At 35.4% G+C, this 14,790-nt stretch overlaps 1 protein-coding gene across 1 annotated transcript; it reads left to right on the forward strand.

Annotated features, from left to right (window-relative positions):
• On the forward strand, positions 1-774 carry LOC107626790 (uncharacterized). The gene is made up of 4 exons (XM_088504413.1): positions 1-189; positions 404-486; positions 585-677; positions 753-774. Exons 1-4 carry the CDS (start codon positions 1-3, stop codon positions 772-774), a joined length of 387 nt encoding a protein of 128 aa, XP_088360539.1.
• The last annotated feature ends 14,016 nt before the right edge of the window (positions 775-14,790 follow it).

Genomic DNA, 14,790 nt, shown 5'->3' on the forward strand with positions numbered 1-14,790 from the left:
ATGAAGCCACCTAACGGAAGAAAGGTCGTACTCAGGTTTAACAGTGCACTGCAACCAGTTGGGGATGAAGCAGGTCTACTGAGCGGCGTTATGGGACTGCTAGGATCTGACTACACCAAATTCCCAATCTGCGAGAGGGACTGGAGAAAGGTTCGCACCAGGGACAAGGTCTATAATGAAATAGTAAAGGTAAAATGTTATTTTTATTTCTTCGTACCATTCCAAACTCATACTTTGAACACTACTCACAGCTTAATTTTAATGTTGCATGAAATGTTCCATTTTGAAGAAGATAGTAGAGGAATTATAAAGTGTATAATATTCAAAATGCTAGGAAGGGCTTGGAAGGAAATGAGAAACAGATTATACCATCACTGCTATGACCCCGAACTTTCACTTGCAGCAAATATTGAAAACCGCCCAGATGGAATTACTGCGGACCATTGAAGAAAGTTTCTCGATTATCGCAATAGCGAAGAGACACAGGTAATATAGTTTTGTTTCATAACAGACAAAGTCCATTTATGCTTCATTTAGTTCGTCAGAGCTAGTGTCTAATAACTCTTAATTTGATGGCATGACAGGAGAAGTGTAAGAAAAATGCGGAGAATCGATCAAAGCAGCTTTACACCCACACCGGCGGATCGAAAAGCTTGGCAAGGCTCGGAGAAGAAGAGGTAATCTAATTTTGGGAATGTTTTTGAACTATCTGTTCCTCTACCTTATTCACTTTGTCATTATTATTGGTACAGTCGGAACGACAAGGGAGGATAGTTAGTAGAGGAGAGTTGTATCTCTTAACGCACAAAAGAACCAATGGCTCCTATATCCATGATGCAGCTCGCGCTATTGGAGTAAGTAATGTGTTCAATCCTATGTTTTAGTTTTTAAAATTTTATTGGAAGTCTGTGCGGTTAGCGACTAGCTAATAAATGCTCTTAATTGCTTATCTATGTGTGTAGGAAAGAATTGAGGCTATTGAGCAAGGCGATGAATCTTCTAGACTGTTATCCCAGAATGATTCGCTTGCTCAAGCTCTCGGAAAAGAGCACTCGGGTAGGGTGCGTGGCATGGGGTTGGGGCCGACTTCTAGTCAAGTCTTCGGTATGAATTCCCATCAGCCGAGCAATGGTTTTGAAAGGGAGGAGACCCAAAGGGTGCTGCTTAAACTACAAGCAGAGTTGGCAGCAGAGAAATTGAAAAAGAAGGTAGTGGAGGATGAAGTAGCAGCCGAGAAGACCAAAAGACAGGCAATGGAGGATGAAGTAGCAGCTGAGAAGACCAAAAGACATGCAGTGGAGGATGAAGTAGCAGCTGGGAAGGTCAGGATGCAGGCAATGGAGAGTGCTTTGTTATGTCTACTTCAAGGGCAAGGTAGGAAGCTGCCATCAGACGTCGCCACATGGATGAGTGCGTTGGAGGGACAAAATAGAAAGTAGATCTTAGGATTGTGGAACCTTTTCTTCTTTTAGATATACACTTTTATTTTGTTGATTATGCAACTCTTAGTAAGGAGTACACTTTGTTGATATTCGGATAATTATATTTATTAAATTAATGGTTTTGCTATTGTCGTTTACCCTGCAATTTATTTTTCGGGATTTTAAATAATTTAACTTACTAATATTAAGAACGATTTAAAAAAACGAAAAAAAATGTACATTGAAATAAAAAATAGCGTGGATTGCCAGTGTACAAAATAGTATTTTTGCAGCCATTTAACCGGAAAATAGTGGCGGTTGCGAACTAGCCGTTAGAAATTTGAAAATTCAGGTTAGGAGATAGCGGCGGTTTAAAACCGCCGCCAGTTACATTTCAAAAAACATTGGCCATTAAACCGTGACGTTTTCAAACCGCCGGTAAATGCATTAGTCTTTAAACCGTGGCCATTAAACAGCGGCGGTTTCAAACCGCCGAACATTTCGTGTCGATCACAGATTTCCATATCGCGGCGGTTGTGCCAGCAGTTCCTGAGAACCGCCGGAAAATCATATAACCACACCCTAATAGGCGACGCTTAACAAATCGCTTGAATTTCGTTTCGCAGCGGTTTAAAACTGCCGCAAATCATTCCAGAAACCGCCGCTATTTCCCGTTTCCCTTGTAGTGGTTTATAAAGTTATTTATTTTGCATTCTTTAATCATTATTTAAATAATTGAATAATATTATATATAAAAAATATATAAAACTATGAATATTATATACATAAAATTATAGATATTAAATTAAATAAAATAACTTTAAATGATCGTCTCTTTAATATTTGCGAGAAACAAAAAAAAAGATAAACTAAACAACTAATAAAGTGAGACGACATTACACTAGCCGTAACCAGGCTAGGGCTTGCAAATTTCATATACGGCAATTAATATGGTACTTTCCAGAAATTAGAGGATAAGTTTTTTTTTTATACTATTTTATAATAAATCTAATAATTGTATCTGTATTTAATATATGAAATAAATTTCTTATATATATATTTTATTTGAATTAAATTATAGATAGTTGATTTTTTACATTATTTTTATAGGATAATAAAATTTGAAAAATATTTGCATATAACCTTAAAATATATTTAATACAGGTTTCAAAAATTTATTTTTATTTAAATTTTAATTATGTGTTAAATTAATTAGATAAATGTGTAATTATTTCATGCGTTAGAAATGTGAAAACAAACTTATTATTATATAATAATAATAATAATAATAATAATAATAATACATGAAAAAAGTAATTTATCTTCTAATTTTCACAGGAGACTAGAAAAATTATATATAAAATTTAATTTAATATATTAATAGTGTAAAAAATTTTATACAATCATTCAATTATATTCATGTATTTATATAATTTAAAAATTAGCTATATATAGTTATTTTTTTGGTGAACAACCAAGAGAAAAAACAAAAGAGCAGAAAAGAAAAAGAAAAGAAATTAGGTTCTTAACAGCAAGAGAGGACAAACCACCTCTGGCGGCTGGTGCCAAAGGTGAACCTCATTAGCTCCGCTACCTCCAGATCCCATCTTTGCCAATCGATCTGCCACGACATTAGCTTCTCTCGGGATAAGCTCAAAACGAATATCCCAATCCCTTCTTAACTTCAAGTCAAAGATCAGTTGTATCACTTCTTTTTCAAGATGCCAGAGTGGAACTTGCCAACTAGTCACTAGCTCAAAAGCTGATGCGCAATCTGTCTCACAGACAACAAGCTTAAGACCCGCCTCTCAAGCCCAAGCCAAACCTTTCCATATACTCCACAACTCCATCTTGATGACACTAGATCCAAAGGAATTTCCTGAGCATCCCATTACCCATTGACTGGAGCTATCGCGAATTACCCATCCAAAACCAGCACAATTATCTCCCAAGTTCACACTCCCATCACAATTTAACTTCCAAGCACCAGGTTCTGGCGGAGACCAAGACAGAGATTTTAATCCCTGGATGCAACACACTCGATTCTGAGTTGTATATTCAAAATCCACCATGCACCTGCGAGCCTTGTATGCAATTGACCCGGCAGATCCAAAAATTCCCTGAAAATTACCCATATTTCTGTCTTGCCAAATTGACCATATTATAGCTGCAAATTTGGAACAACCTTCATTGAGGAGGCCATGCTTGAACCAATCATGCACCTCGTGAGAGCCAAAGAAATACACATCAGAAAAACCTAGAGAAACCCAAACTGATCGCACCACTTCACAATCCCGAAAACAATGAAGAATTGTCTCCGGAAGTTGATTGCAACGTGTACATAAGGATGATGAGGAGAGATGTCGCTGAAAACGCAGATATTGAGTTGGTACAGCATCATGAAGGCAAAGCCACACTAGGAGCCTCAACTTTTCAGGGACCCGCGCCTTCCAAAGCCAAAGCCAATTGATATTCCTATCCCAATTCAACTTATTCTGAATTAACCATAAATATCCTTGTTTAGCAGAGTAAAGAGTGTGCTCCCAACTCCAACCCAAATCACGACCAGAAGCCGAAATATGTACTAAACTAAGAATGTCTTCCCTTAAGTCCATAGGAATAAAAGAGTAAATCCTCTCCAAATGCCAAACTCCATCACGGTAAACATCTTCAATGGTCAAAGCAGCCTCACAAATATCAAGAAATTCAACCCTCGCTCCTACTGGCCCAGAGTGCAACCAAGAGTCAAACCAGAAATTCTTAGAAAGAGCTCCCACTTCCCAAACAAACCCTTCCTTTAATACGGAAGCTGTGTGCACAATAGACTTCCATATATACGATGAAGAACCTATTGCTTTAACTGCAAATAGGTTTCTATTCTGGAGGTATTTTTGAAGCATAATCTTGACCCACAGTTTCTCTTGATTCATCAAAATTTGCCAAACTAGCTTTCCTAATAAAGAAAAATTGACCAACCGCGACTCCCGCAAAGCAAGACCTCCAAACTTTTTCGGAGTCGTCAAAACTCTCCAAGATGCTAAATGAAGACCACGGTGATTATGACTACCACACCAAATGAAACTTCTAGTAAACTTATCAATGTTAGAGCACACACCTGATGGAAAAAGGCTTACTTGCATCCTATAAATAGGTATAGAAGATAAAACTGATTTAGCAAGGCAAATCCGACCAGCTTTATTAAGGAAGCGACCTTTCCAAGATGCTAGCCTATTAGTAAGCTTATCAACCACATCATTAAAATCAGCTTTAGTAACTCTGCCATGCTTAAGGGGGACACCAAGGTATTTTCCCAGAGAATTAGCAAATCGGATAGAAGAAATACCAGTGAAGAGATCCTTGTGTTGTCTAGAAACATTCATAGAACAGATAGCACGAGATTTGTCAAAATTCACCTTCATACCAGATGCTCTGCAAAAGGTGGCCATAGTGTCCAAAACATGAAGCACTTGAGATTTCTTCGCTTTGCAAAAAAGGATAAGGTCGTCTGCAAAAAGGAGATGGGAGATTACAGGACCTCCCCTAGACACAGTCACTGGTTTCCATCTACCAACCTCCACTTGCCTAGCAATGAGGCAACTCAACCTCTCCATACAAATAACAAATAAATAAGGAGACATCGGATCTCCTTGCCTCAAACCCCTCTTTGGCTGAAAACCATCCAACCGGTTACCATTCCACATTAGAGAAAGGGAGGAAGACTTTACACATTTCATAATAAGAGAAACAATAGTACCTGGAAAGCCAAACATTAGGAGAGATTGCTCCAAAAACTCCCAGCTCACCCTGTCATAAGCCTTTTCTAGGTCAATTTTAAAAGCAAGAACACCTTTTTTTGATTTGGTTTTCTTCATAAAATGGAGAACTTCCTGGGCTACAATGATATTGTCTGGGGCACCCCTTCCAGGAATAAACCCTCCCTGCAGAGGACCAATGATATCTTGTAGAAAAGGTCGTAACCTCTCCACAACCACCTTAGTTATAATCTTGTAGATGACATTACAGAGGCTGATAGGACAAAACTCTTTCATGCGAGACGGGTTATCAACTTTAGGAATCAGCACCACCAAAGTGTCAAACAGAGCACTATCCAAATCAAACCCAGCGAAAGCCTTCTTAACAAGTTCCCATACCTCTGTACCAACCACTTCCCAATATTCCTTGAAGAAAAAAGCCTGAAAACCATCGGCACCTGGGGCCTTAAAAGAGTTCATGCCCATAACCACCTTCCTAACCTCTTCTTTAGAAACATTTCTTGTGAGACTTTCAATAGCCTCACGAGATAAAGAAGGTAATTCCTGATCCCTCATCACATCAAGTTCTACCTGTTCCACATTACAAAAAAGATCTCTATAAAATCCAATTGCACATTCTTCGAGTTCTTGCGGATCAGTACTCCATCTTCCATCCTCCAAAAATAACCCCTGAACCTTGTTACGCTTCCTCCGCATAATGGTTTGCATATGAAAGAACTTAGTATTTCTATCTCCAAATCTGACCCAGTGCTCTCGGGATTTTTGATACCAAAACAACTCCTCTTGCATAAGCAGATTACTATATTCAGCCTGTAACTCCCTTTCTTCCTGTATGAGGGATAAAGCATCAACTCTCTCCATTCGCTGTTGGATACTGGTCACACGCCTCTCCAATTCCCTCTTTCTTTTAAAAATATTCCCAAAGACATCTCGGTTAAAGGCCAAAGCATCATCTCTGACCTGAGAAAGGCAACAAATAGGATTGGGTCTATCCTTGTCCCAAGCACCCCTGACCACCGACAAAAAACTTGGGTGATAAGACCAAGCTACTTGAAAACGGAAAGGTTTTACCCCGACTCTTCTATCATTACCTTGACATCGTATCATAATGGGATAGTAGTCAGAATGCATCCTCGCCAAATTCTCCACATATCTTTCCGGAAAACGAAAACACCAAGCATCAGTAGCCACAGCCCTATCCAGCCTCTTCGAGATGAACCAATTGCCCTGCATATGTCTGAACCAAGTGTACAAAGATACATGGGCTCCCAAATCAATCAAACCACACTCATCTAGGAGGGCTCCAAACCGCTCTGCCCTTCGAGAGACAAAGTTCCCACCTTTAACCTCAGATGAAAGAAGGATCTCATTAAAATCCCCAATAGCTAATAAAGGACCTGAATAATTTCTAGAAAAATCTGTCAAAACCCTCCAAGCTTCTTCCCTTTTGCTAGGAACGGGACTTGCATAAATTGCTGCACAGACCCAAGAAAAACTGCCATTCGAAAACTCAACACACACCACTTGCGAACTCGCTGCCACGACATTGCAAGATACTCCGGGCCATGCAGAGAGCACCCAAATACCTCCACCATGCCCCTGAGCTTCTTCAATATGAATAGGAGTATAACCTAATCTGTTCCAAAAGACAGCCATCTTTTGGAAAGCACAATGAGTCTCTAAAATGATAAAAACGTACGGATGAAAATTCTTTACCAATTGTTTCAGATGCACCCGAGCCAGCTTATTTCCAGCTCCTCTCACATTCCAAGCTATAATGTTTGCACAATCCATATTAATATTACTTGGAGTGAGACCCACACCTCAGATTATTTGAGGGCAGTGAGTGGGGTCTCCACTGTAACCACACTGTGCCCATTCTCAACCGGAGAATTCTGAAGAGAATTAGGCCTTAATCTCTTTAAATTGCTTTTGAATGGCGTTTTAGAAGTCCCCGCGCCTTGCGAATAAGCCCCTGCCCGTTCTGAACCAGGTCCTTGCTTGCCACCCGTCACACCTTGAGCAGAGGTAAAACCTGACGAAGCTAATTTAAAGTTCCTCGCTTGTTTTAACACTTGATTGCCCTTACTTATGTGTAAAGATGATTCAACCACATTGATGCCTTTCATAGCAGGTTCTCCTTTAGCAACATAATTAGAAGATTTATCCACATAAACTTTTTTGGACTTATCCTGGTCATGCCTACCCAAAAAGACCTTCTTGCCCTTTGCCTTTCTTTCCACTTTGGTCCATGTTGTATCCCCTGCATGTGCTCCTTCCATTACATGCACTTCCTTATCCTTATTTTTATCTATCCCAATTGTAGTACTACCAAAAATAAAAGGCTTCTCAATATTAGAAGAAAATGGCACCTGATCTATCTTCTCATGATCTTGTTCCTTGTCTTCATTCACCCCTGTTTTATCAATGTTCGCTGAAATTGAACTAATCAATTTACAGTCCACACCAACATGCCCATAACAACCACACGTATTGCAGACCAACTCAAGGCTTTCATATTCAACATCCAAAACCCTCCCATCCACCTCAACACTACGAGTAATGGGAACGCCTAAATCAATCTCCACACAAGCCCTCGCATACTTCCCTCTTGCTGCCATCTTAGTTGCTACATCGACTTTCACTGGCTTTCCCACTGCAGCGGCGATCCTCAACATAGCCTTCTCATGGTAGTAACGAATCCCTAAGCCGTAAAAGCGTACCCATACCATGGTGGATCCAAAAACCTCCTCCTCTGAATAGAACTCAGGTGACCATGGTTTTACAGCAAGATAGAACCCAGATATCATCTAAGGACCACCAAGTAATACCCTCTCCCGATCTTCGAAAGCATCAAACTTCACCAGAAAATAACCATTTCCTACATCCAGAACTTGAAACCCACCCTTCAATCTCCACACCATACCCAGCTTATGCACCATTGCCGTGTAACTCATATGCTTGCCCAAGACTTTGACGACGATCGCTTCCTTACATGGTACAGATAACGCCGCCAGCCCTTCTTCTGAGAAGATGACCCGAGGAGGATGCGAATCCCCGTGGTTCCCTTTGATCACCTTGGCTAGCCTCTCTCCATCTAAAGCCTCATTCCAAAGCATAAGAGACGGAGACTTCTGTCCAGTCACCATGTCGCGGAAGAAAACCTTTTGAAAGCCATGTTCTTCCTTAGAAACCCTAGTACCCTCCTCCTTCTCACCAGATACAAACCCCCCGACGCTCTCCCCCTTAGCTCTACCGCCGGCATTACTGGTTACCTCAATGTGTGTCACCCTCTTCGTGAACCCCCCGCTCACTCCGTCACTCATACCTAAATCCTAGCAGAAAGAGTACAGAAAGAGTACCTGCAAAAAATAGCTCGAGCTATATATAGTTATTATAATATATGAAAACTATATAAGACATTTTTTTAAAATGAATTAAAATAATTCTTTATTTTTAATAAAAACAACTTTAATTATGTCAATCTATTTTTTGTTGGGACGCAAATTATGCGTGTTCCCATGCATTTTTTTTCCTTTTGTTTTTACACTATATTTATTTTTATTCTTTTTTTACCCCATGCATGTTTAAATATTAATTACACTAGAAAGAAATTTTATTGGACTTATTAATATTTGTATTATATTCATTAATATTTTTTATAACACTCAATAATATTTTTGTTATACTCATTAATATTTTTATAGTATAATAAATGTTTTTTATATTTTATTTTAAATTTAATTAATATTAGTGTACCAATAATTAAAAAAGTGAATGGATACACTAATATTAACTAAATTTAAAATAAAAATAAAAAGTATTTGATATACTATAAAAATATTATTAATGAGTATTATAAAAAATACTAATAAGTAATTATTTTATCATACTAATTAATATTTTTAAAATTTAATAAATAATTAAATATTTCATAAAAATGAGAAATAAATGTAAATATGATATACAAAAAAAAGAGTAAAAAATTGCATGAGAGTAGAGTGGGACGCAGATCATCCAAAATCTAGACTATCTACGTCTAAACTATATATATACGTTATTAAAGATGTTTTGTTTTATTTATTTTAAAAAATAAAAAATTATTTTAATTCATTAAAAAAAATCCAATTATAGATATGTGATCAAGTAAAATAAAAAAAAATATACCTTATAATTATAATAAAGCCGGATATCAATGTGGAAATGGATGAGTTATACGTATCATCAAGGGTTAGTACGTAATGGTTGTTAACAACACATTCTAGAGTGTGTTACTATCAACTTAATGTTTTGCCAAAACTGTGAATCTCGAAAGGAAAAATATAGGTAGATAATGAAAATATTAAATAATGTGAATAATAGATATATCTACTACAAAATTCTTATTTGATTGTGGAAGTTTTTTAGTGAGAGTTATTAGAACCTCCACAATCTATTTTATTTGTAACCATTTTAAATAATTAGCAAAAACTCCCATTGTTTGATTTCAACCCAATTAATTATAAAAAACCCAACCCAAACAGATATTTACCAAGTCCATACCAAAAATGAAAAAAAAAATAATTGAGTTATTTGAGAGAGAGAACGCGGAAGAGTGTGAAACCCTAAAATCCGGATTCAATCGCCACCGCCACCGCTACCGCCGTTCAATTCCTTGCCGCCATTGCCGCCAAGTCTCCTCCGTCAACGCGTCACCCGCTGGAGTTATGAATGGAGGATGAGGTGATTGTGAAGCCTCTCAATTCGTGGAGCTCTCGCCTCTCGAGATAGTATTTCAGGGACGATTCCATTCAAATCGTTGAGGTAATGCTTCCATATTCTGTTTCTGCGTCGTCTTTGACGGCGGCTTCGTTCCCTGGTTCTGAATCTGATTTTGCTCCGGCAGCTTGAAGCACTCAGAGCGCGGTTTCTTCGTGGACTCGGTGGCACTGGCTAAGCAGATCTGGAAGGTAAGCAAACTGGAGTCTCTAGAAGCTTCGATTGAAGCTGCATTCGAAGCTATCAGATCTCGTGGAACTAATTCTCATGTCGTTCTAAGTCATTACGGTGAGAATTTGTTCTTGTTTAGTACGGAACTTAAATTTGTTCTTGTTCATGTCACTGAAGCAGATCCTGTTGTTATTGCACTGCTAATTAAAAAAAAGGTCCCACATCTTGCTGAAAACATGGCAAATTTTTTTATAATTTTATCATTTTTAGAATCTATATTGTGCTTGATTGCAGGTTGGAGAATTTAAGTGCCTGCTTGGTGCTAAACCAACTCTTAAGAAGGAACTGATAGGTGCACCCATTGTGACTCATCCAAAATCATTGAAATTGCCAAAGGAGTTTGATACAAGGACTCAATGGTCTCAGTGTAGTACCATTGGAACAATTATAGGTCATTTGCTTGATCCTTCTCCATTGTTAAGTTTAATTTATTAATCAAATAGTTTGTTTGAAAGGAGGTGCTGAATCTTTTTCTTTCCCCCCTCATATTCACAATAACATGGATTGGTGAATCAATTTCTGCATTGAAGATCAGGTAATTTTTTCTTTTCTTTTCTACATTTTAACGCTAAACAATATCAAGGTTCAAGAGGTACTTAGATAATTCTTGTGCTGATTGTTCAGGATCATTGTGGTTCTTGTTGGGCATTTGGTGCTGTAGAGTCATTATCAGATTGATTTTGCATTCATTTTGATGTGGTAAGTAATCTTCTTATTGAGCAACATATTGGTGTGTGTGAATATCAATAAATACATATCTTATTGAGGATATTTAAAGAGGAATTTATGCTCTATATGTATTTTTAACAACAGAACAGTTTCATTGATTTCAGTGAAAAAAATGGAAAATTTTAACTCTTAGATGGGAAAATTTGAATGTCATCATCATGCTTCCCGCTAAACTTTGTTCCTTGATTTTGTTGTTGTTTGGGAAAATTAAGTAATTTGATTTTCCTTGAAGCAGTGGGTGGTGAATCTGGTAGAAGGAGCTACTCTAGTGCCAAGTTACCATTCAATTTCAAATGCTTGCTAGATGAAGTGTTTAGTGAGTGCTCAATCTAGATTGCTTATGGAGGTAATTTGATAAAGTGCCAATTAAACTATATAATATGTATTGCTCAAATTATATAATGTGTATTGCTCAAATTGAATAAATTAAACTATATAAAGTGCCAAACCATTAAGTAATTTGATATGTTACTCCAGATGATGTACCTTCATTACTTCAACAGCATATTGTGAAAGGAGAGATTATAGACTCCTTATGGAGGTAATTGTTTCCTGTAATGCTTGATCTTGGTTAGTCTTTTGGTTTAAAAGTTATGTTTCTGTTTGAGTTTTATCCTTGAAGCGACAACATGCCCTTTTGCTTTCAACAACAATTTTATATACTGGCATTACTTTTATTCTGAAATGTGGAATGTAAGCTTAGCCAGTCTACTTCGGTTTTCACATTAATTGACATCTTGCTCTGTTTATTAGGGGTCAGATGGCTTTATCAGAAGATGAACAAATCAAGAGCCAAGAACAAAGGTTTCTGCTTAATGGTTTGGGAAGTTTCGAAGAAGGCAATGCAATGTACAGATCTGAAGACAACTCTGGGGGATGCTGCCAAACAAATTTGAATGTCATCATCATGCTTCCCTACAACTGTACTAATAGATTTCATATCCAAACCCAAGTGATGACATTTCATTCAATGTCATAAATCCTACTTTGTATCTTGTGCACAAGAAATTTATGGATTTCTTATGATTTATGAATCATGTGCATCCTTTATTGATAAGTCATATTTGCTCTTTCTGAACAATTCTTTTAAGCATATGTCATATAATGATGCCTTCTAGATTGATTATTCAGCTTTGTGAAACCGAAAATTATTATTCACTTCCAACTATCAATTGCTTTGATGAAGAACTTTATTGAATTTATTCACTATTACATGCTTTATTAAGGACAAGAGAATATCTTGAATAATACTGTTGATGTAACTAGGATGATGGTTCTAGAGCTCATAACAGGGAGAAAGATGATCTCAACCATGCAATGTCACGATCTTCAGCAGAAGATTTAAAGCGACCAAATGGTAGGTACTTAATTTTCAAAGAAATGTTTAGTTCCATGCTATCATGATCCTTCTGACCATAGCTTTTTAAACTTTGATTTTATTGTTAGCACATGAAGGATATAATTGGGGGACAGACAATGATGATTATGGAAAAGCATTTCAAGATAGTTTGAACTCATCTGCATACCCTCCATATTTTATTTGTTAGCTTTTTAAACTTTGATTTTATTTTTATGTTTTATTGAACTTTATTGAATTTATTCATCATTACATGCTTTATTGACAGACCCAAGTGTCTTGTTTTATATTTCAAAGTATTTTTGTGTTAAATTTTGTTCAAATATGTAATATTTTAATTTCCTTCTAAATTTTTAATGTCTTATTTAAAGATTTCTTTTAAATGATAATTGATTAGTAGTATAATAATGTAATTCTAGTATTCAGATTAATTGTTTAAGAATAATATTGACATATTTATGGAGGTTGAAACCCCACATGAATGTTTCTTTTTTTTTAATTGGAAATTTTTTTATGGGGGTTCTAAACCGCCACAATAATTAACCAAAAATTGTCACAAAATGCTAGCCAGAACCCCCACAAAAGGAATAAAAACCGCCACTGAATGGAATTGTGGGGGTTGTGAAAAACCGCCACAAAGGAGCTCGTGGCACCTCCAATTTTGGGGGTTTTTGAAACTGCCACGATCCTTTTTGTGGGGGTTTGAAACCGCCACAAACAAGAAAAAAAACCGCCACAACTGAGCAAAATCCTTGTAGTGATCGGATGTTTATTTTACTAAGTATACAGATGATTATTTTAATATTAAAATTTAGGTGAATAATTTAAAAGTGTCGTGTATTTTTATTTAATTAGTAGTTATTCATGTTATTTAAGATAGTTATTGTTTACCTAACATTCCCCAATAATAAATTACTATATCATTTTTAGGCAATAACCAATTCACCTTTTTGTCTTTTCCACACAAGTCAACAAAACAAAACCTTATACTGATAGAAGTTACACAGACAACTTTCATTCACTTTCCTATTTTCACACACAGACACTTTTAGAGACACTTTTAGTAACATTGCTTGAATTAAAGCGACATTGCATTAATCCTATATTTAAATTTGTTAGAAAGATAACTTTAAAAGCTAATGATATTTTCACTTTTTCTTTTCCAATTTTGATAAGTAGTTTTGAAGAAGATGAAGCATACAAATATGAGTTCAGGATATTTTCACTTTAATTCTTTTTCTATTTTTTTTACATACACTATTATCGTAAATTATCTGTCCAGGATCATTTGTTCTATTTATTTAAAAAGAAAAATGTTAGAAGAATATTATAATTTATATTTTTGACTAGTAATTAGTTAATAATATTTAAAAATATTGACTAAAAATATATTAATTTATTAGATTAAAAAATTAAATTAATAACTAAAAATAATAACTAAAAATAATAAATTTTTGTTCTAAAAGATTTGTTTGCCTCACTATTATCCTTTTGTTTTTTATATTTTATATAGCCTCTAAAATTGTCCACCGATCATGAGTAGCAACATATGCTACAAAAAAAAATTTGATTAAAATGACATATAACACTGATATTATATGAAAGTTAATATAACTGTTACCATTTTTAATAGAATTTATTTAATATGTGTTTTAAAGATATATGTTAAGATAATAAATTAATTTTTTTTACAACACAAAATTTTAATTTTAATATATTTATTTTTTATTTATTAAATAAAAATATTTAAAATATTTTATTAATAATAATTTTATCGTATGTTTTTAAGACACATTAACTAAATTTTTTTTGATAATTCTGATGGTTTAATCAGCTGCCAAGAGTGGTCACGTTTTTAATGGCGATTTTCACAATCATATTTTTAGCTTGGTTAAAGTTGTGAAAACTGAAAAGTAGCCAATCCATGTGACTAATGGACACAAATAATTGATGCAATAACCAACAGAGAGTATTGTATCTTTAATCTCTGTATGTTACTACTTGAAGGTTTCAAAGGTAAATAATGCCTCCGCCATGATTACGCGTGATTTCATTTAGAGGAAGTATAAGAAGTCAATAAAATATATGTATAATATGTATAATTGAGGTTTAGTGATATTCGATTCAGTAGGATATCATATGTTTATTATTCCTGGTATTTGGATAATTATTCTGGATAGTATAGATGTATTGTGTTTGAGAAATAATTAATAGTATTTTACTCTGGATGTTCATTTTTTAACTCATATTAGGCCAAATAAATAGCCCATTGTACATATTGTACAAATACTCCATTGGCTCACTAACGGAATTCTTTACTATTTTCATGTGTGTATTTTTGTGTAAATGGATGTGTTAATCAATAAACTAGATAAGACTGATTATAATTTATAGTTAGCATTAAAAAAAATAACATTCTCTACAAATACTTGGATTTTTTACACTTTGGTTATATTATTTATGATATTTGTTTATAAACATGAATCATATTTGCTTATATAACTTATAAATTAAGTTTGAT

Source organism: Arachis ipaensis, chromosome B2 (assembly GCF_059453495.1).
Source record: "Arachis ipaensis isolate K30076 ecotype BB chromosome B2, ASM5945349v1, whole genome shotgun sequence".
NCBI classification, from domain to species: domain Eukaryota; kingdom Viridiplantae; phylum Streptophyta; class Magnoliopsida; order Fabales; family Fabaceae; genus Arachis; species Arachis ipaensis.

Bases quoted from the DNA above. Each gene is read 5' to 3' on its own strand.
- LOC107626790 (XM_088504413.1), top strand. From the start codon at position 1: ATGAAGCCACCTAACGGAAGAAAGGTCGTACTCAGGTTTAACAGTGCA. The intron at 190-403 runs GTAAAATGTTAT...TTTCACTTGCAG, and splicing joins TCTATAATGAAATAGTAAAG to CAAATATTGAAAACCGCCCA. The intron at 678-752 runs GTAATCTAATTT...TTATTGGTACAG, and splicing joins CAAGGCTCGGAGAAGAAGAG to TCGGAACGACAAGGGAGGAT.